At 38.6% G+C, this 21,298-nt stretch overlaps 1 protein-coding gene across 6 annotated transcripts in view; it reads right to left on the bottom strand.

Moving 5' to 3' along the window:
* pard3ab (par-3 family cell polarity regulator alpha, b) overlaps positions 1-21,298 on the bottom strand; it is a 143,685-nt gene that overhangs the window by 107,206 nt on the left and 15,181 nt on the right. For all 6 annotated transcript variants that reach the window (XM_065262184.2, XM_065262182.2, XM_065262180.2 and 3 more), the window contains exon 2: positions 9,308-9,409. In XM_065262184.2, the coding sequence (XP_065118256.1) occupies positions 9,308-9,409 (102 nt within the window). The remainder of the gene's footprint in view (positions 1-9,307; positions 9,410-21,298) is intronic.

The following is a 21,298-nucleotide window of genomic DNA, read 5'->3' as shown; positions in this document are numbered from 1 at the left end:
TCTTTCACCGCCAGCGTTTTTAAAAAAAGTTGCCAGCCAGCGCCAGCGTTTTTCATGATTTTCACAAAAGCGATCTTAAAAACAGACACGGACATGCAGCAGCTTGCCATAGGGCAATACTTCCGGGTTTAAAAAGTTGCGGAAGGGCCACCTAGTGGATAATAGCGGTATTGCGGAAAGTCGTTATTTGGCGAGGGAAGCGTTTTCTCTTGATTGACGAGATTTATCGTCAATGGCGGGGAAAGAGTTAATGTAAACTAGTTATTAATATAAATTATACTAAGATAAAAAAATTGCTGTAGAAGTACTGAAAATTGTAAGTTCATTTTAGCTAATGCATTAACTTATTGTTAACAAATACAACCTTACTGTAAAGTGTTACCAATTTATTTAAATTATTAATGGAACGCATTTTGGCATCATATTTGACCTCAGTCAGAGCACATGATGATTATGCGTCCCCTATAAACATCAAGAAGTTGCATTTGAACTATCATCTTTGTACACAGCTAATCCGCAACCGTGCCCAATGATGGCGCCAGCAAGTTTGTATAATTTATAATTAACTTTGTCCAGAATAAAGCATGCTCTGATCATATTTTGCCCATGAAGCAAAGTAACAGATAAAAAGATGCTTAATTGATTTTAAGGTTGAATGCAAAATCCACTTGGCATGAAGCCGCTGGTTGGACACACTCATATGACACGCACATATGACTGAATGACAGTGGTCTGGACCAATCAGGAGAAGAGATAAAGGGCACTTTACCCAGAATTCACAGGGGTGGTCATCTACTGAGGGAAACAGAGCCTGTCGTGAGTGTGTGTGTGTGTGTTTCTTCTGCATAAATTGCTGTGTCTTTAAATTGCTATGTCTGTAAGTGGATAAGTGTTAATGTCTGTTTCGTGTATGCTTTTTTGTAAAGTAGGTTCTGCATTATGTCAAACGTTACACTTATGAAAACACATTCGTGGGAAAGGGCATTTTCCCAGCCGTGTGTGTGAATGTTTAGTTAAAAAACATCTAAAACTCTGTGTACAGTTTTTTGGCACCACATGATCAATGAGGTTGCCAACTTTAAGAAGAGCAGAGTGCAGCCAAAGGGGTTCGCATTTGATTCTTCACAAGACAAAAATACACTTTAGTCACACAAACGCCCCATCTTATTTACCTGTGTCACACCTACCCAAGAGACATACATGCTCTTAGCACAATTAGAGCTTAAATACTAAATCTCCCTCTCTCGCTCTCTCTCTCACCTCCATTGGGACACACTCGCTCTGTTCTGGGGTTTGGTGGTGTATACCTAATTAGAAAACTTGACAAACACATTTATTAAGTTACGAGCAGATACACTCTTCTTGTAAAGTAATGATTTGCCACATAACAAAAAATAAAGTAAGTTGTAATTCACTAATATGCTGCCTCTCGAATCTCATTTGTATTTCAGCGGCAGAGAAAATAATGAAAATGTAAATTTCCAGGTGATCCATGTCTTTAATGCACACACTCATATACCTCGTTACACACAAGGGAGAGCAGCCGCAGCGTATAATATTTTTTTCCTCTATAGAAACAAAGAGATGGTGAGAGCAATGCGGTCTATGGAGAAAAGGGGGGAAACAATGGAGATGAAGGGAAAATTGATCACATAGATAAAGAAAATGTCCTATGCCATGTGTGTATTCCTGGCTGCTTGAGATATTTCAAACACACAATGAACTTTATTCATTACAAATAACAACTGCTGCAGACTTCTTTACTGGATACATAAACAAATATGACACCTCATGTATTACTGAGATGCACACACACACGGCCTCCACAGCTGGATGAGCAGCAGCAGTGTTAAGAAATCACTTTATGTGTTTCATAATGACTTTTAAAACATGAACTCACTGACCCAACTATACAAATCACATCTTACAAACGCATCCAACAAAAACAATGAGTTCAACGGCGGTCTGTGTGTGTGCAGAGTGCACTGACAGGAAGTTCCCAGGAGAACGCTCGTATACTTCCTTTGAGGAGATTCATTCCCTTATTTTAAAGGTTAAGATCTTTGAACTATACAATCTGTTGAACCCATCTTATTTTCTCTCTCTCACACACACACAAGGGCGGTCTACCCTATAGCCTACTTTAATACATGACTCACCAGATGGGACTGAACAACAAGGAAAGAAAAGGGGAGCATAGAAGAAGAGAGGAGAGGACAGCAGAGCAGAGGAGAGTAGAGGAGAGCAAAGGAGAGGACAGAAGAACCAAGAGACCAAGATAGATCAAAAGAAAACAGAAGAGGAGAGAAGAGAAGAGAAGAGGAGAGGAGAGGAGAGGAGAGGAGAGGAGAGGAGAGGAGAGGAGAGGAGAGGAGAGAAGATCAGAAAGGTGCAGAAGAGAGGAACACAAGAAAAAAGCAAATAGAACAGAGGAGTTCATAAGAGAGGAGAGCAAAGGGAAGGAGATGAGAGAAGAGCAAATAATGAGAACAGAGAAGGCGAGACGAGACAAGAAGAGAGAAGAAAGGAATAGAGGATGTAGCAGAGCAAAGGAAAGAAAAGATCATAGGGGAGTAGAGAAGAGCAGAGGAGAGAAGAGGACAGCAGAGGAGAGAAGAGGACAGCAGAGGAAATCAAAAAAGAGCAAAGGAGAGGAAAGAACAGTATAGAAGATGAGATCAAAGAAGAGCAGAGGAGAAAAGAGGAGATCAAAGAAGAGCATAGGAGAGAAGAGGAGATTAAAGAGGAGAGCAGATGAGATCATAGATAAACAGAGGAGAGAAGAGGAGATCAAAGATGAGAGCAGAGGAAATCAAAGAGAAGCAGAGGAGACAAGAGGAGAGCAAAGGGCAGCAGAGGAGATCAAAGAAGAGCAGAGAAGAGAAGAGGACAGAAGAACAAAGAGATCAAAAGAGAACAAAGGAGAGAATATCAGAGGGGAGTACAAGAGAGGAGAACAAGAAAGATGAGAGCAGAAGAAAGGAGACCAAAGAAGAGGAGAGAAGAGAAGAAGAGAGCAGAGGAGAGAAGAGGAGAGCAAAGGGCAGCAGAGGAGATCAAAGAAGAGCAGAGGAGAGAAGAGGAGATCAGCGAAAAGAAGATGAGAGCAGAGGTGATCACAGAAGAGCAGAGGAGAGAAGAGGACAGAAGAACACAGAGAAGGCGAGACGAGACAAGAAGAGAGAAGAAAGGAATAGAGGATGTAGCAGAGCAAAGGAAAGAAAAGATCATAGGGGAGTAGAGAAGAGCAGAGGAGAGAAGAGGACAGCAGAGGAGAGAAGAGGACAGCAGAGGAAATCAAAAAAGAGCAAAGGAGAGGAAAGAACAGTATAGAAGATGAGATCAAAGAAGAGCAGAGGAGAAAAGAGGAGATCAAAGAAGAGCATAGGAGAGAAGAGGAGATTAAAGAGGAGAGCAGATGAGATCATAGATAAACAGAGGAGAGAAGAGGAGATCAAAGATGAGAGCAGAGGAAATCAAAGAGAAGCAGAGGAGACAAGAGGAGAGCAAAGGGCAGCAGAGGAGATCAAAGAAGAGCAGAGAAGAGAAGAGGACAGAAGAACAAAGAGATCAAAAGAGAACAAAGGAGAGAATATCAGAGGGGAGTACAAGAGAGGAGAACAAGAAAGATGAGAGCAGAAGAAAGGAGACCAAAGAAGAGGAGAGAAGAGAAGAAGAGAGCAGAGGAGAGAAGAGGAGAGCAAAGGGCAGCAGAGGAGATCAAAGAAGAGCAGAGGAGAGAAGAGGAGATCAGCGAAAAGAAGATGAGAGCAGAGGTGATCACAGAAGAGCAGAGGAGAGAAGAGGACAGAAGAACACAGAGAAGGCGAGACGAGACAAGAAGAGAGAAGAAAGGAATAGAGGATGTAGCAGAGCAAAGGAAAGAAAAGATCATAGGGGAGTAGAGAAGAGCAGAGGAGAGAAGAGGACAGCAGAGGAGAGAAGAGGACAGCAGAGGAAATCAAAAAAGAGCAAAGGAGAGGAAAGAACAGTATAGAAGATGAGATCAAAGAAGAGCAGAGGAGAAAAGAGGAGATCAAAGAAGAGCATAGGAGAGAAGAGGAGATTAAAGAGGAGAGCAGATGAGATCATAGATAAACAGAGGAGAGAAGAGGAGATCAAAGATGAGAGCAGAGGAAATCAAAGAGAAGCAGAGGAGACAAGAGGAGAGCAAAGGGCAGCAGAGGAGATCAAAGAAGAGCAGAGAAGAGAAGAGGACAGAAGAACAAAGAGATCAAAAGAGAACAAAGGAGAGAATATCAGAGGGGAGTACAAGAGAGGAGAACAAGAAAGATGAGAGCAGAAGAAAGGAGACCAAAGAAGAGGAGAGAAGAGAAGAAGAGAGCAGAGGAGAGAAGAGGAGAGCAAAGGGCAGCAGAGGAGATCAAAGAAGAGCAGAGGAGAGAAGAGGAGATCAGCGAAAAGAAGATGAGAGCAGAGGTGATCACAGAAGAGCAGAGGAGAGAAGAGGACAGAAGAACAAAGAGATCAAGAGAGAGCACAAGAGAACAGAGGAGAGAATATCAGAGGAGAGTAGAAAAGAGGAGATAAAAAAAAGAGGAGAGCAGAAGATAGGAGAACAAGAAAAAGGGTAGCAGAAGAGAGGAGATCAAAAAAAAGAGGAGAACAGACCAAAACAGAGGAGGGGAGAGGACAAAAGAGCAAATGAGAACAGAGCAGAGAAGAGGAGAAGAGAAGAAAGAAGAGGGGAATAGAACAGGATTTAGGATTTTTCAGGGATCATTTGATTTTTGGTTCATTCACACTGCCACTGATTTTCCGGAATCTGCGCATGCATTCACACAGATGCCGTAAAGATCCTGTAAAGACACTTAACGTATGTAAAGTCCTGCACTTGGTAGGTTTTATTCTGCAGTGTCTGAAGTTTGCTTATAATCCGTGATTTCTCCCTCGCAAAACCACACGTTTGCATCTTTGTTTATAAGATAATAAGGAGCATGTGACGTGTTGTTCTATTATGCTGCTGAATGTTCACAGTAAGGAGCGCCTGGACTTACGTTTCAGTCCAGTTTGCAGACATTTCTCATTGTGAATGTTAATCTTCATTTGACTCCCCCGGTGTCAAACAGCTGAACAATAACTTCACGTTGCGATGGCACGCCCCTTACCAGCATTGTTTCTGTTATGTGTTCACCCAGAATGCTTTCCATAAATGTTACGGCATTGTTACTAGGTTCCATTAAGGAGAACGATCCTTCAACATTTACGGGGCAAGTTTGTGTTCACACAGAAGGCTCTCTGGGACCAAAATGCTGTGTGAATGAGACTTAGGAGAGCAGATCAAAGGGAAGATCGCAGAGGAGAGGAAAAAGAGCAAAACATAGCAAGGCAGAGGAAAGGAAAGGGGAACTGAGAACATCAGAAGAAAGGACAATGAGTAAAGAAAAGCGGAGTGCAGGAAAAACTAAGAGAGAAGAAATTACTGAACATAATCATTATTTTAAAATGAATTATTATATTCCAGTTTCACTGTTGTTTTATAAAAAACTATGATTATAAGAAGGCAGCATAATCCTGGGATGTTCTTGTTACAAATTTGTATATACCCCAGTCGGGAAAATGACTCATAAACAGTTCAGGATCCATTTCACAAGAAGAAAAAAACAATTTTAGGAGTACATTAGCAAATAAATAGCCTGAAAGCTAATAGACAAGAACTAAAAGCCACAAAACCCAGATTTTGATTGCCTGGGCTTTTTAAGGAGGTTTTGCCTAACAACTTCCCTATCCAACCACCCCACCAGAAACACTATCAGCCTCTCAAAGCATATCCATTTAAACTCTCATGTCTCCTATTGCTTATTAATATGAGCATATGATTTTAGACCTTTTCACAGAGACATTACGAAAAAAAACAGAAAATGCATCCGGGATGTGTTGGATTTTTGGTTCATTCACACTACCAACGATTTTCCGGAATCTGTGGGGCTGTTTACACTTGGTATTAAGATGTGTTTTCATCGATCGGATCACAAGTGGACGAGAGAGACACATTACGTTTACACCTGGTATTTAAATCCGTCTCTTTTGTCCACTTTCGACCGCTTCTGTCCTGAATACTGTGAGGGGGTGGTCCGTGAGACGGTGGGCGAGTCTCTCTGCTGTCATTCAAACCCGAGCGGGAGTAATTATGAGTTTATATGGACGCAAACTAATAATATGTCGGAGTCCACTGCTTGTTTAGCAAGTAAACATGCTGCACAGTTTTTTGTACGTGTGTATGTAAGAGCTTTCTCTGAATTTTCAGCGCAATTGATGAAATAGGATCGCGCAACTTTCACGCTTTCAAAACGAAACTACGGAGAACACCCGCAGTAGTTTTATCAATGAAAGGCTAAAAATAGCGCAGTTCACCGTATGTTCAAGCCAGACGTCAAAAAAGACGTAAAAACTTGTGTTTAATACCTCAGATTAGATAGATGGGCGGAGAGAAGGTGGTCGCGTGTGGCATTCAACCACATTTGCGTTCCGCAACTCCAAAGCGATCCGATCGAAAGTGGTTTCGACTACCTCTGGATGTGGTTGAAAGTGGTCGAAAGTGGACACATTCAAAACGTTTTGAACACCGTTTACACCTGGCATTAACGTCGTCCACTTGTGATTCGATCAACGAAAACGCATGTTAATGCCAGGTGTAAACAAGCTCTGTGTGTGCGATCACGTGATGCGTTTAAAGTCCTGCAATTAGTAGTTTTCTTTCTCCGCAGTGTCTGAAGTTTGCTTTTATCTGTTATTTCTCCCTCCAGAAACCATTTGCGTGCATTTTTGTTTATGATAAGACAATATAATTGTTATAAATCGTAACCATTATTTTATATATCCTCTATATAATCAGCTATATCTGTCTCACTCCCAAGGGTTTTTCCCCTCCTAGGATTTTTTGCCCACAGGGTCTTTCTCCTAGGAGGTTTTTTTTCAACCCCTGGGTAGTCTGCTGACATTGGCTTAACTTAGCACCCTCTTACATAGGTTACATTTTTACTACGCTCGCTAATATGGTCAATCTTAACCGCTGTATTCTGCTGTTTATGTTTTAAGTTTTTCTGTGTTTTTTCCTGCATCTATTAATGTAAAGCTGCTTTGAAACAAATAAACAACTGTAAAAAGCATTATATAAATAAAATTTAATCGAATATACAGGAGAGCGTGACGCGCCATTCTTTTATGCTGGTGAATGATCTCAGCTTCAAAGTGGATATTTGACGAGCTCCCTGATTTCTGCTTCATTCCAGTTTGAAGACATTTCTGATCGTGAATGTTAATGTGCATTTAAAGCCTCCGTTTTAAAGAGCTGAACAACATTTGTTGCGATGATGTGCATGCATTTTTGTTTATTTTATGCTCATATATGAGCTTGTGACGCGCTATTCTTTTATGCTGCTGAATGATCTCAGCTTCAGCATGGATAGTGATGAGCTCCATGATCTCTGCTTCAGTCCAGTTTGCTGACATTTTACGTCATGAATGTTAATCTGCATGTTAATCCCTAATTTTAAAGAGCTGAACCATAACCTCTTTGTTGTGATGACACCGGAGTCCTCAATACGGCACGCACCTTGTGGCATTGTTTTTGCGTCTTGTTCAAACAGAGGGCAGTCCGGAAATGTTATGGGAATATTATGGGAATATTACTAGGTCCTTTTTCCAAGAGCCATCCCAGAACATTTAGGAGACGTGTTTGCGTTCACACAGAGGCCTGCCAATTTTAGGGGGATTTTCTGGGACCAAAGTGCTGTGTAAATGAGACAAGGTAGCACAATGCAACAGAACACCAGTACAAATCCAAGAAGCACACGTACACACTCCAGGTCAAATATATCACTGCAAGCACTGATTCACAGACATGTCCTGTTAAGTCTCCAACACTCCAAACTTCCCCAAGACTTCGGGAAAAACATCCACACAAACAAGCCGTCCACACGTACAGCTTTGACCGGAAGAAGCATGTTTAGATGCTTTACACCTTCCTGCTTAAGAGACGACAGAGGACGCTATCAAAGAAAGAGGGGAAGTAACACAAACAGAGAGAGCAGGAAGGAGGTGAAAAATGCTGGGAAGTCTAAGCTGTCATATCTGAGGCTTTGGCGCCCTCCACTGTCCTGAAGCAGAAATGCACACAGGAAGTTTAAAGGATGAAGAAAATTCTAATTTCGGTGCTTCCCTATACATACACAAGCAAGCTGAGATAACAGAAATGTTCAATGTGTATACAAATGTAAATGTGCATTCATGTTGGACAGCTTGCCGTTGAATTCTGCGTGTTTCTGTGTATTGTTTTCTTTGTTATTGTGGGAATACTGGTGCATGATTCACACGAACCCACATTTATTGTACTACTTCCTGTTTGCGGACGGCAGTTCCTGTTGCCACAGCTGTGGTCTGAGTCATTCATTTTATCATCGTATAATACAGGGATGTGGTGATACACAGGCTTATAGAAGTTATCGGCTTTCAATTGTAAAACTACATCAGCTGGCCGTAACTGTGGCTGTATGGTCGCTCGCACTTCTTCAGACACAGATGAGAAGTCTGTGTGAAAGCTGTGGCCTTTTTACATCACACAGAGAACTAAAATAACTCTCACACGCCCAGGCACACCCACCACATCAAAAGCACTCCATTCTTGCTAAGTGTTTGTGGTCTCGGTAAGCCGATATCATCTGTTCTGGGTCAGCAGTGTGTTAAAATGTGCACAGACATTGTACTGCTGGTGTCTGGCCAGAAGGGGTCAGCGTTGCCCTGCAGTCATAATATCCAAAGACAGGCAGCAGCTCTCATTCTCGTTTAGTTTTTTGTTGACATTTGTTAATTCTTTGAAATACTTCAAATGATCAATGTCTACCAAATTTCAATTTTGTGCTGTTTATAGGGGAAATCTGCATGTTTAAATAGACTTGGAGTTCATTGGTAGCTGAAGTAAATGATCAAATTAAACAAAATATCTAGCAAAAATTTAAAGAGCGGGAAATGTACAGAATATATGAATGAAGGTGGTTTGGAAATCTGCCGGACACAGATTCCCAGAAGATTTAGTGATGTCACAAAATAAAACACTGGAATTTAGAGCTATATGTGTGTGTGTCCATCCTGAAATGAGGTCATGGTTATTGGGAGACAAGAGTCATCTAATACCTATAACTAAGATATATACTATTAAACCCTCACAAGCCCGATTTAGAACAGAATGTAAGCAATGTGTGAGGGTGTATTTATGAATATGTTGTTCAGTGACACTGTGTATGTGTGTGTTTGTTTGTGTGTGTGCGTGAGTGAGTGCGTGTCTCACTCTGTCTTTGTCGTCCGCAACGTCGGACAAAACATCATCCAAATCCAGAATTCCTCCATCACCGTGTTCAAGTCTGTAGACCTGCACCCAGTACTCTTCACCCTGAGAGAGAGAGAGAGAGAGAGAGAGAGAGAGAGAGAGAGAGAGAGAGTTAACAAATTATATCAAAAACCCTTTTCTCAAAGGCAGGGTATCTGATGTGATCCAGAAACATTTTTAGTTATGCTAGTTAAAAGTCTCCTCACATCCTGATAGCAATCACTATGTTAAGTTGTTTAAATGTGTTTGTAGAAATTTATGTCATCTGTGAAAGGCGTAGGACCAAAAAACTTTCAACCAATCATAGATCCCGGTCCGAACGGACGTTGCCTTTTTTTTGCGTAATTTGAATGCCACCGCACAGCCTGTTCACACAGACATCATACGTCTTAGGCGCGTTCACGTGCGCTCACCTCCCGTCTATAAACTGAGGGAGAGAAGGCAAACTTTTCTGCTGAATTGATAACCTGTTTATGTGTTTTGAAAGAGGCGTGACTTTGGATGGCGATTTGAATGGAGGGTGGGTTTGAGATTTCATTGCTAGTCGGCTACCATTAGCATCTTTCAAAATTAGATACCCTACCTTACGAGTTTGACTTGAGAAAGACTAACAGTAGACATACAGACAGAGGACACTTAACAAAATGAAGAAATGCACACAGATAAAGAGGGTTTAACCAATCAGGATAATGCACCTGAATGTAGAACATCACCCAGACATCACACACAGGTCATTACACACACACACACACACACACACACACACACACACAGGTAAACAGTGCATTCAGGCAGACAGCTGTAACTGTAGCTTAAAATCACAGACAGGCCCAAATTTCACAGAGGCTTACAAAACAAGCTTTTTAAAGTGAAGCCTGCTCGGGGAAAAGTCTGCACTTAGTTTTTCTTGTATTCTAGGTAATTAGAATATCTAAATATAAGTCTTATATCTTTAATATATTCTGGTCCACTCCACATATATGGCTTGTATTCCTCCTTCAATTCATACTTCTGATTAGGACCTATGCGTATATCTCTTCGTGGCCTGACATGCACCTCTCTAGAAATGTAACAACGCATCAATTCTATGCAGATCGCAAGGGCTGTGATTGGTCTGCCAGAACCCATCCCTCGGGTCAAAAAAATTGGTGTTGCATTTTGAAACAGTAAAAATAAAGACAGACCAAGTTGAAGATTAAAACATATTTCGAGCAGCAACAAAAATTGATGTCTACTGTCTACACAACAAGCTGGCTGCTCTTTCTTCAGCCTCAATACTATGTAGAGTTCTTCATAGGGTCCACTTAGATCCGATTTATGCACATCAGGTAAAAAGTAGGGGTGTAAATCGGACAGTTCATTGCGATACGATATCTGTTATCTCCGCCAGTGATGCGGTATTTGCCGGATCATAAAACAATGTTTTTAAGGCAATTACGATTTGATTCGGTTACTTTATTGATACTTTAATACTACAAGCAGTTACATTTTTAATAACTGTAAATGCAACCAAAATATATAACATGAACGTTAAATTAAACTCTTTAAATCTCTGTCCCAATTAGGACATTTACAACAACAAATTAAGTAGGGATGCACCGATATGGAAATTTTGGGCGATACCGATAACCGATAACTCTTTATATTTGGGGGCCGATAACCGATATATATATATATATATATATATATATATATATATATATATATATATATATATATATATATATATATATATATATATATATATATATATATATATATATATATATATATATATAGGCCGATAAATATTCATATTAATTTCACAATAAAAAACTCCCAGACCGCGGACATTTTGTCTTTGCGCTAGACTAGCATACTCTTCTTGAGCCCGCAACACGTGTCATCTTCATGCTATGTCACAGAAAGCACCAATCGCAACTCCACATGGCAGGCAATGAACAAGTGAAGTGGTTCAACAAACCGAAATAACCGAAAATATTAAAAATAAGCAGTTATCGGCCGATAACGATATGTCGGGCGATATATCGTGCATCCCTAAAATTAAGAATAAGTGAATACACTTTTTTTTTAAATAAAGAAAGAAAATTTCACATAAAATCAAAGGTTTATGTGATGGCAAAGGTTTTCTGCCAATAATTTTGTATTTGGAAAATGGATTATACAAACAATTTCCAAACCCACGATTTGAGTCCAATAGCAGTCACAACATCTTTGCTGTGTTTTTCCTGCTACAACCACATTGTTGCTGCATTGCATTCACTTGCTGACACTAGCACACTTCAACATTTATATGTACACAAAAACAGACTCACGCTTTTATAGTCGCCTCAGTGCTCGTTTTTATCAGTTTTCTTCTTTGCAACTATATTGGTGGTATGACAGGCGGGAGGCTGTCTACGTTGAATTCTTTATAATAGACAGCAAAGACGTCCAAGTTAAATTTGACAAATAAATGAAAAATGCATGCTTTGTCGGAGATGGGTAGATGGACGTCAACGAATGAGGACGCAGAGTGTGTCAAAATAAAGGTACCTCATATCGATATTTTGTGTGTGGCATCAATGCATTGTGGGTGATTCTCACAAAACCATTGAAACACCACGGCACTAATGATTTTAGCTATAAAATGTGTAATATAGTAATATTAAAAAGCATCAGAATTAACACAATACTGTGTTCTACCTTGCACAATGTGTGATTTCAACATAAGAATTTATAATTTGTCAATTTTATCTCATTTTCTGCTGAAATTCTCATTACCGCAATGTGTCCGGCTGTGTTTGAACATGCGTTATATGCTAATTTAATCAAATTAACACAAAAATATAGTTTTGCTAGACTACTTTAGATGACAGAAAAAATATTTACTGAATATTCATGTATAATAATAATGAAGAAAAATTAGGAAAATGATGTGTCCATGCCTGATGTTCTCATCCTCCGCAACACTTTTTGAGAACAGTTTAAGCACACATACAGAATTTTAATAAAGTTTGATTTTGAGTGACCAAGCACATGGACCAGTTACTTCAAGATGGCTACCAGGTAAGATCATTTTATTAGAGTTAATTTGAAATATTGTCTTGTCAGAATGCTTACACGACATTTTGATTATCATTACCGCAACAGATGCTTATTAAATGTTAATTTAATTAATAGAAGCATAATACTTTGATTTTAAATGCATGTGCAGAATCTCCAAATTATGTTCTTTCAGGTTTGTCATGTCATTTTGAAAATATGTCAGTGTTGATGTTTTCTGACTGTTGCGGTAATGAGATTTTTTAGGACTAATTTTTTAAATTATGTTACAAAAGTGTTAAATGATAAGTAAAAGTGTTTAAATTAATGTTTTCATTTACTCCAGACTTTGTTTTTCAATGTCTGGTGGGAAAAAAGTAAATTTAAGCAATTTTTACATTTTCATGCTTGACATTTTTAAAACCAAGTTTTCGTGAGAATCACCCATTGTATTGTTACAAATTTAATCGATGCATCAATCCATATTAATATAGTAAAAAGTAATTCGGGTCATTTCGGGTAGGGCTGTAACGATTAATCGCGTGTCCCATTAGAAATGCCTGTCTGAAATCAAGGCTGGGATTCTTTGTTTCATGCACAGCTTGGGCGTGTACTATGGCGTTTTGGTCAGTAGGAAGTCCTTATCAATCTAAAATCATTATGAGTCAGAGTCTTTTATAACGAGCATTTTAAAAAGCAACACTTGTTAAATAAAAATCATTCAAAATATTCTTTATTATCATGAAAATACCTGAAACAATTTGAAGAACAGCGATATAAATATTCCTGTAGACATTTCCTGGAATAGTGTTTGTAATGCTACTCCTTCTGTGGCACAAAGGGTGTTTTTGCAAGAAAGTGGTGAGTGGTGTTCGGACGTGCCGGGATTTCACAGTAATTCATTAAAATTCATTCATTGAGAAAACACACATTTGCTCGATTAATCGTTACAGCCCTAATTTTGGGTCAGGTGCATTGCTTTGGACCCGAGAAGACCTCTACTGTGTATCCACCACTACTGGTAACATACCAGAATTGAATTGAATTGAAAAAAATACCCCTGAAATCTGCTTACTAGTGATCTGCATGGGTTATTATTGCACATATCGATGTGAACAACGACACAGAAGTATAAAGACAACTATGGCGCAGAAGTATAAATCAGCCTTTAAAGAAATACAATCTCCTCAATAATTCAATTTATGAATGTGGCAGATGCTTTTATCCAAAGCAACTTTAGTACGTAAGTTTAAAGGTTCTGGGCACCAACAAAAATTATGACAAAAATAGCAAAGCAAAGACGTGCATCAAAACAATTTACAATAAGGGTACGAAAACTCGATCCTGGAGGGTCGGCGTCCTGCAGAGTTAAGCTGCTGCCAATTCAATTAATGTGGCAGGTGTGCTGAGACAAGTTGTAGTTAAACTCTGCAGGACACCGACCCTCCAGGACAACGTTTGTGCACCCCTGACCTATAATGAACAAGCAAACAAACACTCCTATTATGCCAGCCAATCATAAGTCAATGTCTTAATGTACTAATTTCCAATGAACCAATCAGAGCTGACTCTACCTGTTCAGCCCGGCCTTTTTCTTCTCCGAGTCTCTTCTGCAGAGAGAAGTGATGCTTCCACATCCCTAACCATCACAATCCACCCTGCAGACAGACAGACAAGACCAGCGCAGTGTTTTTCTGTCTTCTTGTGTTTATTTTTTTCTGCCACTCACTTCACAAGCAAATAGCTGAGGACACATGCCGTAACATGAGAAGTTCACTCTCAGAAAGACCTCTCTGTTTGTGTGTGTGTGTGTGTGTGTGTGTGCGTGCCCGCGCGCGCATGTGCATTTGTAAGCAGAGAGGATTGTATTCCATCAAAAGACAACTGAGTGCTATTTGATACATGAGAGGCCATGTCTTATTGAACAGCTGAGAAAGGCTAAGAAGCGCAAAGTAACAAGCTTATATATACATATATTAACATTTATGCATACTGTGTACGTGTGTGCATGTGCTATGTAACGTTAATTAATGTTTGGTAATGCAAGTCCATGTTTATTATGCTAATAAAGCTTCTAAAAATCTCTGGAGAAAGCACACGTCCACTTACCCAAACATGCAGTCTAATAAGGGACCATCGTCATCTACCAACAGAGAGCAAAGTGTTTCCATGAGAAAGAGCCTTTATGAAGCCTCTTTTCTTACAAATCGCCTTTCATTCAGCAAAACGCAGGAAATAGGAGTCATTTCGCAGCCCTTACTGAAAGACGTGCAGCTATTATAAGCATATACTCTGAAGAGGCATCTGAAATATTTAACTAAACAAATAGTAAACATATGAAACATACCCTACATAAAAACTGGTAGAACGAGAGAAGAGTCCAAAAGAGAGAAGGGAAATATGGATCTAGTTAGACCAACAATTGGGTTTGTCTTAGGGATGCACGATATATCGGGCGACATATCGTTATCGGCCGATAACTGCTTATTTTTAATATTATCGGTTATCGGTCTGATAGCAAAATTAGGCCGATAAATGAAAGCGATAAATGATGGATTATTTCGGTTTGTTGAACCTCTTCACTTGTTCATTGCTGGCCATGTGGAGTTTTGATTGGTGCTTTCTGTGACATAGCACAAAGATGACACGTGTTGCGGGCTCAAGAAGAGTATGCTAGTCTAGCGCAAAGACAAGATGTCCGCGGTCTGGGAGTTTTTCATTGTGAAATTAATATGAATATTTATTGGCCTATATATATATATATATATATATATATATATATATATATATATATATATATATATATATATATATATATATAAAGAATATATGTATATGTTATCGCCCCCCAAATATAAAGAGTTATCGGGTATCGTACCGGCCAAAATTTCCATATCAGTGCATCCCTAGTTTGTCCATATATTACCCAACCAATTAATACTTTGTAAATATATCTATCCATATCTGCACTTTGTTTTACTAGCTGGGTACCCATTTGCGCATTTTGAAGTATTGCATAAGAATTAAGTGATGGAAATGCCAAATTTCGAATAAAAAAAAAGTTTTTTACACTTGCTTGAGGTGGTTTTTGAAAAAAATGTTTTTGCAAATAATGGGATATGGAAACATTTGGGTCAGTGACAAAAACGATTTGGCAAAATGAGAAAATCAAAAATCTTTTTAAATAACTTGTTTTAAAAGCATGCATCAGGTTTATTTCAAAGCACAGTTTATGATAATTTTATGCAATAAAAAAATTACATTTGCACCAATTTTATGAATATTAAGACTGAATGGACATGAAAATGTCAAATGGTGTAACCGCCAATTTTGCCAAAGAATGGGAAAATTTAATATTTTATCCACCTTGATGGCATGTAAGCATTATCATCAAAAAAACATTTTAAAATTGTATTGTATTAGTTACTTCTAAATGTAAATTTTAAATGTGTTTTTGTAATATTTGTCCTGACATAATGCTGAAAACAGCTCTGTTTTCTAAATAATCTTTGACAAATTATGTAAAAATGTATGTAGAAAAAAATCTTATTACACTAAACTAGATGATTATATTTTATTCCACATTTTTATTAATATATTTATTTTTCATTTAAAAAGTACTAGTTACACAAATTCACACAGACCGGTTATACCACATTGACATTTTTTCAATTATCCCCCAAATATTCTTTCTTAATGAAATTAAACCAGAAATTTTAGACTTGGTCCTCAAAAAAGAGAATGCAATTAATCTGCAAATTTTTTTGAAATGTTAACCCTTTCACATTTAATTGAACCATACAGACAATAATTAATGTCACGTCATTGACCCATTTGCTGAATAAATTCCCACGTGACTTATTGTCTAGCTGTATCAGCTGATGTTGTTTTTCCCATATTTGTGGCTAGACATCATCGTAATGCCCTTGCTGCTAGTGCCTGCATCAAAAATAGGGCTGTGCAGAAATATCGACACAGTTAAAGGGATACTTCACCGATTTAGCATTCAGCTTTGTATCTGTAGAAATCTGGCAGTATTACTGAATGACCATGTTTCCCTCCATCATTTCCCCCTGAGAGGAGAGATATCTGCATTTTGGTTCTGCAAAAAAGTCCTCCGATGATGCAAAAATCGTCATATTACATCATCGGAGGACTTTTTTGCAGAACCAAAATGCAGATATCTCTCCTCTCAGGGGGAAATGAGGGAGGGAAACATGGTCATTCAGTTATACTGCCGGGTTTCTACAGATACAAAGCTGAATGCTAAATCGGTGAAGTATCCCTTTAACTATCGTGATAACTTTTTCCACGATAGTGTATCAATATTTCAATCTCTACTATCTGTATTTTGAAAAACCCATCAAATTCCTCTGTGTGCATCAAACAACCTCTTCCGCCGCTGCTGCTCTCCAGTTGTCTGTCATATACGGCCATTCGGCCAATGTTTCAGAAGTTAGAAAATGTCCGAAAATTTAAAAACACCTGCAGCTTTCAAAGCCGACGTGTGGAAGCACTTTGGCTTTAAAAAATTTTTTTTAAGTCAGCTCTACTTTTTTACATTTTTGATTAAAAAAAGAAAGAAAAAGTATTGCATTGTATCGCAACATGCATCGTACTGTACCGAATTGTATCGTTCCGCAACACATCGCATCATGACCAATGTATCGTACGTAATATGTATCGTATCATGAGGCCCTTGCCAATACCCAGCCCTAATCAAAAGTCTGCATTTCTTTTTCTGTGCACAGCCTTCAGTTTGGCAAATACAAGCTGCACTGCTACTAAACGAATAACTTGCCAAATCGTAACTAAATGCAGTCCTGTCCCCATTTTCTAAGCGTGCCTTGTTTTATTTACTGTTGCTTACTAGGTTACCAATACCACCGCCATTCGTTTAAACAACTTGATGGAAACTCACCTAATTCACATATGTTTGTTTTGCTTTATTTGCGATATTTTAAAAGATTTGCTACATGTTTCGATGGAAACCCTTTCATAACCTGACCAAACCCCAATAACCCACCTGCAAGTTTATGTGCCACACAATACTGTCTGATTTTAGAGACGATGCAGAACCCAAGAACTCACTCCGTGAAGCTGTTCTTCCTCCGCACACTCAAAACAGACTCAATTAAATCACATCCATTAAAGCCTCGTCTGAGGGTTAAATATAGAAACATCATCATCATCATCATCATCATCCGCTGCACCAGCAGCAGGACAGAGATAAATCACTGTTAACCTCATGATAACTGCTACTGGTTCAGCAGAGGCTTAAACAAGATCAAAACACGTTCCTACACTGCTAGTACAGTTCATCAGTTATTACAAAATGTATTATTTTAACACTATAAAAAAAAATTGCATGCATACCATGTAGAGATACATGGATAAATCTTAATTTAATGATGAATCTAGATGTTATTAGGTATAGGAATATTATAGTTACCCTACCAATGAAAATCCTTCACAATAACTCTCCTCATGGACATCCCAGGTGTAAATGACTTCCTTCCTTCCTTCAGTTGAACACAATCGAGCTTTATTAAATAATATCCTGGTCTTCCTTTCTTTTGGAGCTTTAAAATCATGGCCCCTATGCTAGCTAGTAAGAGCCTAGGTATTATTTAGGCCTGGGGTTCTCAACCTTTTTCAAGTAACGGCCCACCAATGACTGGGGTACACCTGGTGGTACCCCTGTAGATGAACGAGGAATGGCATTGCTTCCAATGGAAAAAACAAATACATATTTAAAGGTAATATAAACACCGGCAGAAAACTTTAAAAGACCATTTGAAGACAGTTTTCAGTTTATCTAAATGTACTATTTATAGGTATGTGTTTTGAGTAAAAATTATAATTTTTTTGTGTCATTCTATCAACTAGAGCTGCCTAACGATAAGTCGCGACTAATCGTTTGCAGAATAAAAGTTTTTGTTTACATAATAAATGTGTGTGTAATGTGTATAATAATTATGTGTATATATAAATGCACAGGCATGCATGTATATATTTACGAAATATTTTCATGTGTATATTTTTAATATTTATTATATCAATATGTTTTTTCCTTAAAAATACACATGTTTGTATTTATATATACATAATATTTGTTGATGTACTGTATATAATAATTATGTAAACAAAAACTTGAATAATTATTAGGCAGCCCTACTAGGGATGCTCCGATCGATCGGCCGCCGATCGGTATCGGCCGATAATGGCATTAAATGACTCGATCGGTGCTCGCTAAATCTGCCGATCTCATAAACCGATCTTTCTGTTTACTTTTGTCATCAAAAGGATCCTGAATGCTGTTGCAATTAAAGAAATTTTTTACGTGGGCGGTGGCTGAACGCAGTCAAGCAGCTGTGAGGAAAATAAAAGTTTAAACGCTCAAAACGTTAAGACGCATGCAAATAAGAAACTTTTGGCATGAGGATGCAATTGTCCGTGATAGAGATGTGTTGTATACGCTGTTTGATGGGGATGTGAAGACGCCTCGCGCTGTTTACCGAAGCGCTTCCTCATACGCATATCTCTGTAAAGGCAAAGAGAGACATACAAATCTGCACGCTGCACATGAGCAACAGGTTGTAAAAATGCTTATGATGCTTTACAACCTGTTGCTCATGTGCAGCGTGCAGATTTGTATGTCTCTCTTTGCCTTAGATATGCGTATGAGGACGCGCTCCGGTAAACAGCGCGAGGCGTCTTCACATCCCCATCAAACAGCGTATACAACACATATCTATCACGGACAATTGCATCCTCATGCCAAAAGTTTTTTATTTGCATGCGTCTTAAAGTTTTGAGCGTTTAAACGTTTATTTTCCTCACAGCTGCTTGTCTGCGTTCAGCCGCCGCCCACACACACAGAAGCCTGTCATCAGTGCACGTGAACAGAGCGATCTCTCTCTCACGTCTTAAAGCTGCAGTAACCTAATTAATCTCTCAATAAAATCACTCTCTGCTCTTGACTAAAGAATTTTTATACTGCATACGAATGCGTGTATATTTAATTAATACAGTAAAGTCTGTGAAGTGTTTTATTTTCAGTACTTTTAGGAGACATAAGCCTTTTTAAAGCCATATTAAATTTCTCTTTGCAGAATAAATATTTGTTGTGCTTATTTATTTGAGTCTCTATTAAAACAATAATATACCTAATTACTGCAAGTAATATAACAAAGGCAACATCCGGGGTATTATTTTATTTAGAAAGATTGTAACAGTTAGTCATCAAAGAGCTTGCATATCAGCTTTTTAAAAAAAAAATCGGTATCGGAATCGGTATCGGCCGATCACAAAGATTACAAATCGGTGATCGGTATCGGCTGCAAAAATCCTGATCGGAGCATCCCTAAGCCCTACTATCAACTACCAAAAAACATTTCTGCCAAATTCCTAATAAAAATTATGTTTTTATTTCCATTTATTTGCTAAAAATTGAAATGGGAAAAAGATTTTGAATAGGCTTACTGCAAAGAAAACAAGTTGAAATTCATGTTTAACAACACAATGTTTTAACATTTATTTTAGGAACAATTCGTAAGTGAAAATTTGATGAAATAACCCTGACAACTTTCACGTGTCCTTCATGCTCTCAGCTTGTACATTGCTGTTGTGTTGGGGTGACTTTATGTCACTTCTGCAGTTCGCTGTTGGAAGTCAACAGACTTTGGACTGAAATCATAACAATAGACTACTTAAAAAAAATGTAGTTAAGTAAAAGTATTGAATTTTAATTGTACTCAAGTAAAGTAAAAATCCCCATAAATAATATTCAAGTACAGTAATCAAGTAAAATTACTCAAGTACTTTACACCTCTGCGCTAGAGGGACCACTGGTGGGCCGCGGCCCACTGGTTGAGAATCACTGATTTAGGCTACAATTACTTAGATTTATTTTGGCAACCCAAATGTTTTTTTTTTTTTTTACATTTCACGTACACGCGACAACATTGTCAAAAAGATTTGAATTTACAAGGATCTGTAAAACTACAAATATTTTCGAACTTGGACCGCTGTTGAAATCTCTTTAAGATGTAATGTGCTCAAATTAAATATGGAATATTGCATTTCAAAGTGAAACGCGCCTTGTCAATAGCCTCTTTCACACAATAATACTGGTAAATTACCATGAATTTACCAGAATGAATTTACCAGTAAATACAAAAATGTGCTGTTCACACACGCAGTGACATTCCGTCTTTTTCCAGTAAGACATCATTCACACATCAGTATCAAAATACCGGTAAATTCGTTGAGAAAGCGGAAGTACCTGTGGCGCGCGGCGAGCTCAGTGTTGTATTTGTAAACAATCCACATCGTTCATATCCACGGTCCGTATTTTGTTGTTTTCACGTCTGTGGTAAACTCTGGCAGTCGCGAAGTTGCTCATGACCAAATAACATTGCATGAGGCGACGTCAAACCGATGGCGTTTTAAACAACAGTACTTTTTGCACATTAAGCTTCACATAGGACGTGCTAAGGACGTTGGCAATTCGGCAAGTAGGTGGTAAGTTGTTTTAAACAACTTTGGTGAAGAAATGTGGACGTAAACTTCAGGTGTGCTCGACTTTCAGGCAGTGTGTGTGTGGAAACGTCCGTAAACAGTCTGGGGGTCAACGCGTCATCTGTTTTAAAACATTATGATTGGCCCGAAGCTGTCAGCGCGGTCTGACGTCGTTCTAAATGCCGGTAATCCTATATTTTTCGTTCACACAGCGCTTACCGGTAAATTACTGGTAATCTTACAACCTGTCTTACTGGTAACTTGGGAGCACTGATTTACCGGAAAGGTTTTGTTCACACATGATCCGTTAACTGCAATTTACCAGTAAATTACCAGTAGAGACTGTTGCTGCGTCCGAAACCGCCTACTACATACTATATAGTACGCGAAAAGCAGTAGGCGAGG

Source organism: Paramisgurnus dabryanus, chromosome 6 (assembly GCF_030506205.2).
Source record: "Paramisgurnus dabryanus chromosome 6, PD_genome_1.1, whole genome shotgun sequence".
In the NCBI taxonomy this organism is placed as follows: domain Eukaryota; kingdom Metazoa; phylum Chordata; class Actinopteri; order Cypriniformes; family Cobitidae; genus Paramisgurnus; species Paramisgurnus dabryanus.
Note: the sequence above shows the minus strand (reverse complement) of the source record. Positions and strands in the feature narration are given on the sequence as shown.